The sequence below is a fragment of the Vicia villosa genome, linkage group LG5 (genome assembly GCF_029867415.1).
Source record: "Vicia villosa cultivar HV-30 ecotype Madison, WI linkage group LG5, Vvil1.0, whole genome shotgun sequence".
NCBI lineage: Eukaryota > Viridiplantae > Streptophyta > Magnoliopsida > Fabales > Fabaceae > Vicia > Vicia villosa.
In genome coordinates, this window is record NC_081184.1 from 151,976,941 (window position 1) to 151,990,975 (window position 14,035).

Sequence of the window (14,035 nt, forward strand, 5' to 3'; positions counted from 1 at the left end):
TAATAGAATGAGATTTTACAACTAAAATAGTTAAACAATAAAATAAAATCTATAATCTACTACTCTTCTATAAAAAAGATATTTATAGTGTCACACATTTCAATAAATGATTTTTATAAGTAGTTTTTTATTCTTCTATTAGTTCTATACTTTGACTCTGCACCTTTCTGATTGATCTATGAAAATGAGATGACCTCAGAAGAAGCTGCGCGGAAAAGCGATTAACCAACGAAAAAGCTGAGTCAAAGCATGTATTTGACTTTGACGAAAAAGTTCCCGCGTCGATGGATGATAGCCGAGCACACTCACACTCTCCCAGTAACTCTCTCACCGCGTTAACATTTCATCTTTCACCATTACTATATATTCTCTATTCACCTTCATCTTTCCCTTTCTTTTCTCTCTCTCAAATTTTTCATTCTTCTGCATGTGTTTTCATCCTTCATATGGCTCTCAACAACAATCGCTACCGTCAACCTAATCAATTCGGTAACCTTTTCTTCATTTCTATTCATGGTCGCTTTCTAATCAGTTCTATGTTAAACCTCTCTAGTTGATTAACAATGAAATCGATCGTAACAGATATTCAGCAAATTTTGTCAGAAGCGCAATATAGATGGTTGCGCCCAGCTGAAATTTGTCAAATTCTCACTAACCATAATCACTTTCAGATTACTTCAGAGCCTGCAAATATGCCTCCAAGTATGAATGATTCTAGTTTCTAAATTAGCTTCTTGCAAAAGAATTTAGGTCTTAATTTTGATGTTTTTGTTGGTTTATATTATTAGGTGGTTCACTTTTTCTATTTGATCGGAAGGTGATGAGATACTTTAGAAAAGATGGACATAATTGGAGGAAGAAAAAAGATGGAAAAACTGTTAGGGAAGCTCATGAGAGACTTAAGGTATGCATAAATTATTCCTAACCTTACAATCGGTTAGTCTCGCAAACGTGACGGAATTAGAAAAACTAACATGTTAGTGGTGGAGAGTTTGAGTTTATGTTGGTTTGAATTTTCTGACCACGAGCCTTAGTGCTATATTCCGAAATCTTAGTATTCTGGAATGTGTTTTAAGATCAATTCTGCTTTGGGAAGTAGACTGTGTATTGATATATTGGTTCGGTTGATTGAGGTATAATGTTTTTCAGGCTGGAAGTGTGGAGGTATTGCACTGCTACTATGCTCATGGAGAACAAAATCAAAATTTTCAAAGACGAACTTACTGGATGCTTGAGGAGTAAGTTTTCTTAACATTTTCAAATCTCACACCAAGAATTATTTCTTTTTATTTAGTATTCTACTGTTTAAATTTTTAGCTTATAATCGACTTAAGTGGTTAAGGTCGAATTGAACGGGAGGACTCATCTGTAGTCTGAATTTTACTTACCTTTCCATCAAACTTTAGATTACTAAGACAAAAGAAAAGAAAAACAGATAACTTATATAAACAAGTTATAGATAGTATATGTGGAGTTCATCTTCATTTTTCATATGAAGATAGTTTATCTTTATTTCCTTTTCAATTGTATAAACAACTTATACATAAGCTCCAATATGCTAAAACTTTAATTGAATAAATGACTAATTAACTTGTTTATCCAAACACTATTTATATCTCCACTCCTAAGTTTCTGCATTGCATCCCACTGTCTCACACAGATTGGAAATGTCCTGACACAGCCAATGAAGAAAACTTATACTTCTTTTTCTTTGTTTTTGGATGAGTTTGTTCCTGCTTGAAGATGATATGCTTTAACCAAGTATTAGTGAGATAGGTTCAATATTGTTGATCACATATTCAAATTTCACATGTATCGATTTAAATTAACTGTACATGCTTCAAGAAGTTTCTGATTTGTTTTTCTTGATTCCTATCTCTGGAAGTACTTCTTACTAGAGCTTCTCTTTTTGCTCTTTGTATTTGACCTTGTTACAGTGAACTCTCGCACATTGTTCTAGTCCATTATCGGGAAGTCAAGGTAAAATGTTGCAATCATACAACTGTTTTTATCACCTTTTGCCTAATTGTTATTTATGAAAATCTCAATAAGAATTTCTTACTTTTACATCCCTAGTACAATTTAAGGAGCAATGAACTAATGACATATACTTTTGTGGTAACAATTAAATATGAACTAAGAAATTAAAACATGGAAACTAACATTAGTACTCTATTCCCCAAAATTAAACTTTATTGCTTCATTGCTCCAAATAATCAGGGAAACAAGGAAACTTTAATATGTTCCAAAGAAAATGAAGAATCTAATCCTCATTATGCTCAACAAACATACAAGGCTATGCCCAACACAGAGATGGAGACTTCTTTACCGTTTAGCATGAATAGTGCTCAACCATCAGATTACGAAGAAGCTGAATCAGGTATATCTTTAAAGCATAGCTTCATTTTATTTACAATTCTAACTATTTTACTTTTGTGCCTTGAGAACATTTTGAATGACCTTTTTTATGCTTTTGTTCTTCATTTAGTTTTTCTTGTGTCTACTTTAATATTGTAACTTGATGTAATGTTTATAGCATTCAATAGCCATGCAAATTCCGATTTCCACTCTTTTCTTGAGATGCAACACCCTGTTGCTCAGAAGATTAAAGCTCAACAACTCGCTGATTTTAACTGTCCTCTACCACTCAAAGGTAATTTCTTCAATTTAAATTGTTATCAACAATTTATTTTGATATACTGGTAGTGTAAACTAATTGGTTACAGATTTCCCTTCTATCACTCAATCATGCATTGCCATGTCATGGAAAGAGGTCGACTTTTGAGGCAATTGTTGTAAGAATCAAACTTAGTGACTTAGCAATGCATGACTGAATGATATTATAATGAAATCCTACACCAATAGTGCATCAAAGGTAAATCGTTATTTCATATTTTCCATAAATGCTTCCCTTTAAATCAGGCAAGATCGTATCTAACTTGTCGAACTAATTGTAAATTTGAAATTTTGATAGCTGATCAAGAAAGGTTGCCTGTCATTAATAATGTTGGATTGACATGTGAACCCTCAAAACTCCTTGGATTTTCATCATGGCAAGATATCTTAGAAAATAATGCCGGAAGTCATAACGTGCCTTTTCAGCATTTTTTTCCTGAAACACAATTCAATGACATGGGAATAAATAGTACTTCTCAAGGATATGAAGTAATGGGGAAACATCTAAGCATCGGCATTTCTAATCACCAGGAGAATGGAAGTCTTATACAAAATAAAGGAAATTGGCAGGTATTGAACTAGTTATACTTATATAGGAAAGAAATTTGTGTCATATTAGTGTGTTTAAGTACTTTAGGCAACAACGATGTCTGCAAGTGAAATTGATACATAATATGAATGAGATACTCTTTGTTGCATTATTTCATGTTATATAGTAATCTGCAAAATAAATGTATGCTTTACTTCAAATTGATTTGATGTTGTAAATACTTAAATGATACCGATTGCTTAATTACTTGTTTCATGTTTCCTTAAAAATAAAAGACAAATCAAGGAATCAGCTTTTGCTTTATGCATGACTAATTCTTAAACATGTAAATTTTTAATTCTCTATATCATTCTCTTATAGTAGCTGAGCTCAATGCTTAATTTTCTTGTGATCAGGATTCTGGTTTTAATTCTTTAAGCACATCCAGTTGGCCCAAAGATAACGTGTGTTCAGGCTCAACAAGTGAGGTTAGTTATAGTAACAATGAGCAGGAAGTTAACAAAGTTGATTTTCGACAATCCTTGGAACGGTTCCTTCTTCATCCACACCAACAACACAAAGCTAAGCAAAATAGCCCTCACGAAATACTTTTACAAGCAGAATCCATGTTAAAATCGGATCTAGAGGTCGATAGAAGCGTAGGTGGAATACAAGATATTTGTTTCACTTCAAACAAGAGTCTATTACATGTATCTGTAGCAGAAGAGGGCATGAAGAAGCTTGACAGTTTCAACCGATGGATGAGTAAAGAACTAGGAGATGTCGAAGAACCGAGCAAGCAATCCACTTCTAGTGCTTATTGGGATACAATCGAAAGCGAAAATGGAATTGACAGTGTAACTATTCCTTCCCATGTGCACCTAGACAACTATGTCCTTGATCCATCAATTTGCTATGATCAGCTTTTCACAATCATTGATTATTCCCCAAGTTGGACATTTGAAGACTCAGAAATAAAGGTATACTATTTTGATTTCCACACTTTCGTTGTGTTTTGGTCATATGTTGTAATATCTGTTACTTTTTTTGTTCATCTGTTAGCTATATTCTGGTTAACTACTTTATAGAAAACTATTTATAGAAAACATGGTATCAATGGAAAGAGAAGAGAGAAAGGCAGAAAAGTGTACTATATTGATGATGGTAAAATGATATAGATGGAAAAGTTGAATGCAAGTAATTACATCAAGCCTATTTATAGGCATTCACAAACTAATAACTAACTACTTATTTCTAACTGCTGACTAAATACTAATCACATGTCTAATAACAATTTTTACAGGTTCTCATTTCGGGACGATTCTTAAGGAGTCAATATGAAGCAGAAGATTGTAAATGGTCATGCATGTTTGGCGAGGTAGAAGTGCCAGCGGAGATAATCGGGAATGGTGTTCTCTGCTGTCATACTCCACCACACAAGGCTGGCAGGGTTCCTTTCTATGTAACATGTTCTAATAGGTTAGCATGTAGTGAAGTGCGTGAATTCGATTTTCGAGTCAATTGTACTCAAGAAGCCAACACTGCAGGTGAGAACAGAAGCAGCAACACTCTTGAGACTTTTAATAAACGGTTTGGAGAACTGTTGTCGCAGGATCAAGAGTTCCCTCAGAGTTTAGATTCAGTTAGTGTGAATGAGAAATCTCAACTGAGAAGTAAAATCAGTTCATTGTTTAGGAGGGAGGATGATGAATGGGAAAAAATACTGAAATATACTCTAGAGAAAGATTTTTCTCCAGAACTTGTACAGGAGAAGCTGTTTCAAAATCTTCTAAAGGATAAGCTAAATTCATGGCTCCTTCAGAAAACAACCGAAGATGGAAAAGGCCCAAATGTATTAGATGAAGGTGGCCAAGGTGTGCTTCATTTTGCAGCTGCTCTTGGCTACGACTGGGCCTTGGAACCAACAATAGTTGCTGGTGTGAATGTGAACTTTCGCGATGTTAATGGATGGACGGCTCTTCATTGGGCAGCTTTTTGTGGCAGGTCGGCATCTCAATGCCTTTCATCTAAACTGATTATAGTTCATTATATTAATCCAACGCGTTACACTTTGACAATACATTAAACTAATAGGATAAATCACTTATGTGAATTGTATCTTTGCAAGAGTGATAGTTTGAAATAAAATATGTGAAATAGGCCTAGCAACAGTTAAAATGATTACTTGTTGATACTCGATATGCTTCATTTCATCATTGGGTTGAATGATGAAAGGTTGGAAATACCTGAGTTTTTTCATAATTGTCAGTCTTTTGATTTCATTGAGGTGTTGCATCTTACTTTCTTTATCAGGGAGAGGACAGTTGCTTCCCTCATTTCTCTTGGAGCAGCACCAGGAGCACTTACTGACCCATGTCCACAACATCCTTCTGGTAGAACACCAGCTGACCTAGCTTCTGCGAATGGACACAAAGGAATTGCTGGTTATCTTGCAGAATCTTTCCTGAGTGCACAACTCAAGTCTATTGATTTGAAAAGAGAAGCGGGAGAAAGTTTTGAATCAAAAATAGTACAAAGAGTCCATGAACAAAACACTTTTCAACTTAACAATGAGAGAATATCACATGAACTATCAATGAAAGATTCATTGGCTGCAGTGTGCAATGCAACTCAAGCTGCGGCTCGTATTCATCAAGTTTTCAGAGTGCAATCGTTTCAGAGAAAACAGCAAAAGGAACATAGTATTGACAAATTTGGAATGTCTGATGAACGCGCTCTTTCACTGATAGCAGCAAATGCCAAGTCACACAAGTTTGGACAACGTGATGAGCCTGTTCATGTTGCTGCAACACGAATTCAGAACAAGTTTCGCAGTTGGAAAGGTAGAAAAGATTTTTTGATTATTCGACAGAGAATTGTAAAAATTCAGGTACATTTATTTGCAGAGCTATTTCCAACCTTTGCATGTGCAAATAATGTTACTATTTTGGTTTGCATTTAGTGTTTGTAATACATGCTTTCATTTTAACCTGTAACTTGTTGCTATAGGCTCACGTGAGAGGTCACCAAGTTAGGAAAAACTATGGAAAGATAATTTGGTCGGTTGGGATCGTGGAAAAGATTATATTGCGTTGGCGTCGAAAAGGTAGTGGTTTGCGTGGATTCAAATCTGAGGCCATCTCCGAGGGAGCTATGGTACAAGATGCATCATCTTCCACTGAAGATGACTACGATTTTTTGAAAGAAGGCAGAAAGCAAACTGAGAAAAGGTTGGAGAAAGCACTTGCTAGGGTGAAGTCGATGGCTCAGTATCCAGATGCAAGAGACCAATACCACAGGCTATTGAATGTTGTAACTGATATACAAGAAAACCAGGTATTCTATCTGTTGTAAGAAAAGTATTTTTCTAATGACATGTTGCAGAATCTTGCATGTAATCTTTACTAGTTTATCTATATTTCTATGCTCAATAGTAGAACAAAAATAGTGCATCAAGAATGCAAAATTTGGATGTTTCTATTATTCCCACCTGAATCAATTGCTGAACCCATGCAAAATCCTCAGGACGTTCAAAATGCCAGCAGTTAAAGTCATTTAATTTCTTCTGCATATGCTTTTTGCAGGTAAAGCAAGATTCGAGTTTTAGCAATTCAGAAGAAACAAGACAGAGACAATTCAATAACCTCGTTGATCTTGAAGCATTGCTGGACGAAGATACTTTCATGTCTACTGACACTTAGAAATTAGCTTCCATCTATCTTAAAGCATTTTATAACAGAATCAGGCAATTGTCTTAATTTGATCCTTGTAGCAATCTTGATTCCCGTTCACGTAGTTAAAAGGAAATCGTGGGGTCATTAGCTAATTTCTCACAAAAATGCATAAACTCAAATTGCATAGCCCCAAAAATACGCACTTTACTCTTGCTGTTGAATGCAGATTTATCTTAGCCAGTACAAAATGCTTTAAGCAAATTGTGAAGCCAAAATTTCAATGCATGGTTCATTGCCATTGATGAACTAAAGTTGGGTTCACATTGAGGTAAACATGAGAACCATTATTTTCACAGATTATACAGTACATCCCATTGGTTAACTTAAAATGTGCAATGGAACCTATGTTAATTATTTGACAAAATCTCGATCTTAAAATCTTATGTTTATACTCTCACTCAATTCTGATCACCATTACAAGTCGAAAAAGATGACCAGATGCAAAGGTGCAACAATCATAGTTCGGAGATTATGAATACGTACCTTTTGAAATTATAAAGTTTTAAATTGACTTATTAAACCAAATTGTATACCAAATATATGCCCCTGACAAATGTTTACTATGATAAATCATAATAAAGTATTAAAAATTTGATCACACAGTTTAAAAAAGTCATTTTCTCAGAATTAAACTTGCCTACCAAAATATACAAATATTTCAAAATTTAGTGTTATTTTTCATTTTAGCAAGATCTTAAAATATTTTTGTTAGGATCTTATACTTTCCAATCTTCCTACCCCCTCTCGATCTGACAAAATAATCAGATATGATCTTCCAATCTTAGTTACAATTTTATATTTCACAATTTTGCAACCCCCTCCCGATCTTATGCAAGATTTTCGATATTGACAATCTTGAGTGTATACACTATTTATTACGACCACAAACATGATTTACCCTAAAGCTCTTAAGGAACTAAAATAATGTTGGTTAAGCATCAAGCATTTTACATTTCATTGTGTTTCTAATGTTGGTTGAACACTTGCAACCATGAATACATATTGTCGGCAAAATTTCCACCATATATATACTGCACTTATTGTGAGAAAGGAGACGAAAAAGGACAGTGCTCCCACCATCCACTGTACATGCCAACCACCTAAGTATACATTTCACAACACAACCTGTATGCTCTAACGAATGTAACAGCTCCCCCAACAGGTTGAATAATGGTATAACATGAAAATAAATAAAGGAACTAGATGGAAAATACTGGTCCAAATGATTTGAGTACCTAAAAGTAGTACAACACCTCCATCTAGTTATTGTTATCAGAGCCAAGGCTCTCATAGAACAAAATGTACCCATGGTCTGTATTAGTTGAATATTCCTGTGGTGATCCAAAGAAAGTTTGCACAGCAGACTCATCAATCATTTCCACGTTTTCGTCATCAAAAAATAACCAGTGGTTATGGCTTTTCACAAGGCTGACATAGTGCCCGTGGTTGGGACCACTCCCAACATGAACAACTACCGCAAATAGAGAATACTCATTATCTGCATCTTCAACAGTGTTGCTCAACTTCAGCTCAAGGGGAAAAACAACCCGGTAAGACAGCTTCTTGTACCGGCCAAGCTGTTCCATGTATTTAAACCGCTTGAGATGAATGACCAGAATGTGAGGCGGTTTCTTTATCTTCATTCTCTTCTGAGCTTCTTGCAAACTAATATCAAAAGAAAGTTCATATCTTAGTTATCAGACTGGTAAATGAACATGAAAAAAACAGACTGGTAAATGAACATGAAAAAAACAGACTGGTAAATGGTCGTGACATCTTGTACATACTGAACTGACACGGTCAAGAAATCCCGTTCAGATGACAAATGAAGTGCCAATCAATGGAAAAATGAACATGTTTTGGTCTGCTTATTGAAAAATGAACATGTTCCGGTATGCTTATTGAAAATAAAAAGGAGATAAAACTGTACATAAACAAATTTGTAATATTCAAACTATTTGACATATATGCTTCACACAAACAATTTATTTCCTTCTCCAGTTAAAAGTAGAAAAGGAAGGCGTAAAACAACGGCACTATTCAAAATGATTTAGATCTGAACAGATATCTGAAATTTTGGTTTTTTACAAAGTCTAATGCATCTATTAAAATACATGTTAAACAAGCAGCAGTATATTATAGCTAAGCACATGATACAAGATGGTTGTTTATATTTTCCAAACCAGTAAAGAAACCTTATAACAAACAGCTGATGCCATACTATAAAATCCATATACCTGCAGCATTTGTCGCAGAAAAATTTGTCCTCAGCATTCAAAGTCTCAGTGGAACTGAAATTTTTCAAACAACTTGTAATTGAACTGTTTTGCTCAATATCAAGGCTCAAGTCAAAAAATGTTTCGTCCCTAGCTGTCACAGTTTCACATTGCAAACACCTCGTCTCATTGGTGAGTATTCCCTAATCACAGCAAATTGCAACAATGAAATTCCACAACATAGATATAAATCTAAATTTTGTGATCAGCACAATGAAAATAACATCGACCCCCACCCCGAAAAAAGAAAAATAAAAATATAAAAACTGACAGAAGCAAAATTATTTTTGTTATTCTTACTATTATTATTATTATTATTATTATTATTATTATTATCATTATCATTTTCATCAAGTGTGACATTCAAGTTAGTTTATGATAAGATAAATTAATAAGAATGAAAGAAGTGCTTTAGTGTCTCACATAATAAGCTGCTCCAGAATACAAGTAGAAGCAAATATAAATGGATAATCACAAAACTGAACAGTATCAAGGCATGCACACTTAAAAGGAGAACATTAATTGACTGGATCCAATACAAAGTTCGCAATTTATACAACCTACAAATTTGTTGAAACGAGAAAAAATGACAAGAATAAATTGGCAAAGCGGGTCACCTGAAAATTTTTGTGTACCCAAGTAATTAAAGGTTCTTTCTGAGGTCCGTTAGCATGTCCATTCTTGAATCCATTTGCAACCTTTTCAGAAGGTGCTGGTATCTCTGGATCAGTCTTTGATGCCTGAGCCTCTTTCTCCAGAATGTCAACAAGTTCATTCAGCAAAAAGTTCAAGAATTCATGGGCATCCTACCAAAAAGAGTAGACCGACAGTAACATTGTTGTTTTAGTGAAAAACTAGACAAAATATGCAATGTGTAAATAAACAATCAAATCAATGATAAATAATGAATAAACTTGAATGCTACAGTAACATTTATGGTGAATAAAAATCTCATCTGCAAGTAACAGTTGTCATTTTTGCTAAACAAACATCCAACACATCGGAGAAAAAAAAACTAATCAGCCGAATCAAGCAAGCTAAACCACTGGATCACAAATAAATATCTTATTTTATTTTTTACATAGTGACGTATATTTTAGATTTTTTTGTTTGCAAATTATTTCTTTATGCATTTAAATTAAAGGCCTTATCTTGGAATTTGCATTCAGCCTCAATAAGGTGAATTTGCATTCACCCTATAAAACTAGCTTATAAGGTGGAGAGCTGTCTCCCATTTATAAATACTTTTCCAACGTGTGACTGTCAACATAATTTGCATGTAGTATCTGTTCACAGGCTAACAACCTTGTATTTTTTATGAATAAAATATCACAAATGTGTAAAAGTGAAAGTATCTTAATCATTTCAATTAATGGCAGTTAACTAACAGTTTAAAAGAATATACTGTTCATAAAAATGTCTAATAATTCAAAGGGGAAAAATGCATGTTTAAATTTGGTCCAATCTGACAGAATAAAAAAGTAACACTGGTCTACCTAATAATCTACCAACTAGAATACTTGTTGAGGAGCTCCCATCATTACCATCTGGAAACATTCAATATAGATAATAGCATTTCTAACTAGGATCCATGTGAAGAAATGCTGAAAGTTGGAATCAAAACCTACTGGCATCTTTACATATTCATGGAGCAACAAATATCATTGTCAAACCTTGCATACAAACTCGCCTCCAAATAATCTCTTATTTATGTATATATTTATATTTATATTTATACTTTATAATATAAATGTTACTGTTAAAAGAATTTACAGATTTCATGACTAACGATTCGATGTACAGGAGATTATTCTCAACATAAGGCACATACCTGATGCATATAGCTGCGAAAGAGTTCATTCTGTTTTTTCAACCTCTGTACAAATCGCTTGGGAGCAATGACACCGGTTTTCTTCTTCTGCGAACTTATCTATACCAAACATAAACAAATATGTTGCATTCAGGACCAAGAAAGACATAACTAGGCATGTAAGCACCATTAAGATATAGTTGATAATTGATAGGATTTATTAAAATGATTTATCTCAGGTTCTGATAGAGACTCAAAATTCAGATAAATGGAAAATGTATTATTGATTGAAATTAAAACTGTTACAGAGACGAGTCCCTATAATCCCAGAGCAGAGTGCTCCTCAAAGTAGAGATATTCTCACTCTGCCCAACCCAAAAGGTTTCCATCCAAAAATACACATTATGAATTCTCCCTTGCTATCGGTGTCTTTATATAACTACCCTTCCCCCTTCTAACATAAGCAGTTATAACTGATTCTCTATTAGGCCTTTCTATTGAGCTAAGGCCCAAAACCAGTATCCTATCAGGATCACAAACCTCTCAAAGCAAACTTCCCTGTTCGATGTATTATGCATCTTGCTGATTGTAAAATGTGCAAAGACTAATTACATACTATGCAAATGCTGGATAATCGTGGAATAGCTTCTTTGGTCAGTTAGCAGCGACTTATTTATGTTTTTATCTAGTAGGTTACCTTATCTTTTATTTGTATACTTGTCAATCTCATGCCTGACAATACTTCAACCCACGACGGGCAATAACAAAATCAGAAAATCAGAAAATAAGAAAATCTTGTAGGATGTGTTCTTAAATAAAGAAAACATGGTTATAAAACTAAGGATAGCAATAACCACTTTGAACCATTCAAATAACAAAACTGCACTTGTTCCATAAGAGCAAATGAATGTAGAATGCAAAACAAGGTCAACAGCTTCTCTGACAAGAGTCTAAGGCATGCAACATAGCCAAAATTTGTGAAGACAATACAAATTTTCAAACTGTGAATCATGCTTGGATCAATCAAATAAGACAAAGCACCCGGGTCACACATGTAATGCATGAATGCCCAAACTACAAATTAATTACCTGTGAAAATAAGTCAGCTAAGCATGTCAAAAGATTTTCTTCCACATCCCCTATGCTTTTGTTATTTCCATAATACTCCAATAGTTGTTCCCGAAACGGAACACAAAAGTATAGAGCCTGCAGAACGTGTCAAAATGAGTAACTCAGTAGTAAACAACCGAGAAAATCTACTCAGAAAACAACAAACACAACCATTTACAAATTCAATACTTATTAGAATCATATGTAGACCTGTTTAGACAAACAACTTTTGTTAAGTGCTTATCAAATAAGTGATTATGTATAATCTATTTCAATAACAAAACATAAAATAAAGTCAATCAGTTTTCATCTAAGCTATAACCTTTTTTCAATTACAACCCGTCTCAAAAGTGATTATGATAATAGATAAGATCAAATAATCCAATTCAAACAGGTCCAAAATCAAAACCCTTGAATCGGATTAAAAATCAAAAGGTTAGAGTATCGATTGAATATACCTGCAAAACGCTGTTGCAATAACAAGTGTTACCGAAATTCTCAAGACCGAAGTAACGCTCTCCTTCGGGGAATTGATCACCTAGAGCCTTCTCAAGCTTGGAACCAGCAGCACCCATTAGCGCGTCAATCGATCAACGATAAACGATAAACTCAGATTCCAATCCGATTCAACTCGGTGATGCGAACCATGAAATGTTGAGTTCGGCGCTTGGATCGTTATGGTTTGTTTACGGAGTGGGTTTTCGGAGGGTTATTGAATTTTGTATGGATATTATCGCAGAAGAAAGAAAATAAGGGTTTTGCTAGAGAGAGAGAGAGAGAGAGAGAGAGAGAGAGAGAGAGAGAGAGAGAGAGAGAGAGAGAGAGAATGAGCACAGCTGAGCAACACAAGTTGTAAATGCAGGAAAAAACGTTCAAGGAAATTTGAGTCTATATAATTGATTTTCTTTTTTCTAAAGAAAATAGTAGTGGAAATAAATTAATTTCATTTTTTTGGTCGGTAATAAATTTCAATTTTTTTTTTGCTTATTAAAAAAAAATCAATTATTTATTGAATTTTTTTTATTTATTGCAAATTCAAAAAAAAATTCTTTAATTAAATATTTATATAATTTTTTGAATAAGATCAAATATATACATAAAAAAAAGGACTAGGCCAAAATCCTCTAGTGACACGAAAATCTAAAGAAAAACAAACACAAGTTATTCTTTATAAAATCTGCTCTCAAACATAAGGGCAGCGAATCGGATCAAATAAAGTCAACAGAAGTGACATCTAAGTTAGCAAGGGAGTCTTCACAAGTATTATCTTCTCTTAATATATGAGAAACAATGAAAAACATTCTAGAAGTTAGATTGATATAATTTACCCATCTATTACGAACCTGTCAAGGAACTTTGTAGGGTGGTTTGAAAGTCTGAACAACCGCGACATAGTCAGATTCCAACCAAAAGTGAAGTCAACATTTTTCATAGGCGAGCTCAATAGCTGCCATAACTCCCGAAAGTTCGGCAACGATAGAGTTTGAAACACCTAAATGTTGAGAAAAAGCACAAAAAAACAACCACTGTGGTCTCTAAAAATACCACCACAAGCTGAAATTCTCATATTGTTTAACGACACTCCATCACAGTTAGCTTTAATCCATCTCCAAGGAGACGGTTTCCAAATAACTTCAACAATTTTTTACGCATTAGGAGGTTGAATAAAGATCTTGAGAGTTTTAAGTACAATAAAATCTTGAATACCCGTATGAGAAGTCAACTTAGTGTTATTGCCCGATGAAATTCTGGTAAGACAGAACCCGGATGTCATATACGATGTCGTGACATCTGGTCTGTCATCAGTTTAGCTGAGGCAGTACATACAGATCCCTCAATTATTTATTACTTCTAACATCCAGAAGTCTGGAAGTGTTGGAATCACAGAGATTCTGTGTTA

At 34.2% G+C, this 14,035-nt stretch overlaps 2 protein-coding genes across 2 annotated transcripts; one reads left to right on the forward strand and one right to left on the reverse strand.

Moving 5' to 3' along the window:
• Positions 1–179: 179 nt before the first annotated feature.
• On the forward strand, positions 180–7,672 carry LOC131603232 (calmodulin-binding transcription activator 1-like). The gene is made up of 13 exons (XM_058875523.1): positions 180–489; positions 583–702; positions 789–904; positions 1,150–1,238; positions 1,938–1,980; positions 2,221–2,380; positions 2,537–2,653; positions 2,975–3,246; positions 3,622–4,185; positions 4,509–5,209; positions 5,519–6,095; positions 6,215–6,541; positions 6,790–7,672. Exons 1-13 carry the CDS (start codon positions 285–287, stop codon positions 6,904–6,906), a joined length of 3,408 nt encoding a protein of 1,135 aa, XP_058731506.1. The 5' UTR covers positions 180–284; the 3' UTR covers positions 6,907–7,672.
• A 179-nt stretch (positions 7,673–7,851) lies between these two features.
• LOC131603233 (ubiquitin carboxyl-terminal hydrolase 4) lies at positions 7,852–12,944 on the reverse strand. Its single transcript, XM_058875524.1, has 6 exons — positions 12,594–12,944; positions 12,115–12,231; positions 11,047–11,145; positions 9,833–10,021; positions 9,177–9,358; positions 7,852–8,604 (listed from the first exon to the last, which is right to left on the reverse strand). The coding sequence occupies exons 1-6, from the start codon at positions 12,708–12,710 to the stop codon at positions 8,199–8,201; spliced, it is 1,110 nt and encodes a 369-aa protein (XP_058731507.1). The 5' UTR covers positions 12,711–12,944; the 3' UTR covers positions 7,852–8,198.
• Between the last annotated feature and the right edge of the window lie 1,091 nt (positions 12,945–14,035).

What these genes read in the sequence shown, in the direction of transcription:
- LOC131603232 (XM_058875523.1), top strand. Translation starts at nt 285, where the DNA reads ATGGATGATAGCCGAGCACACTCACACTCTCCCAGTAACTCTCTCACC. An exon ending in TCCATTATCGGGAAGTCAAG is followed by an intron (nt 1,981 to 2,220) that starts GTAAAATGTTGC and finishes CCAAATAATCAG; the next exon opens with GGAAACAAGGAAACTTTAAT. An exon ending in AGAGAATTGTAAAAATTCAG is followed by an intron (nt 6,096 to 6,214) that starts GTACATTTATTT and finishes TTGTTGCTATAG; the next exon opens with GCTCACGTGAGAGGTCACCA.
- LOC131603233 (XM_058875524.1), bottom strand. Translation starts at nt 12,710, where the DNA reads ATGGGTGCTGCTGGTTCCAAGCTTGAGAAGGCTCTAGGTGATCAATTC. An exon ending in ATTGCAACAGCGTTTTGCAG is followed by an intron (nt 12,232 to 12,593) that starts GTATATTCAATC and finishes CACGTTCTGCAG; the next exon opens with GCTCTATACTTTTGTGTTCC. An exon ending in TTCTGCGACAAATGCTGCAG is followed by an intron (nt 8,605 to 9,176) that starts GTATATGGATTT and finishes TTTTGATATTAG; the next exon opens with TTTGCAAGAAGCTCAGAAGA.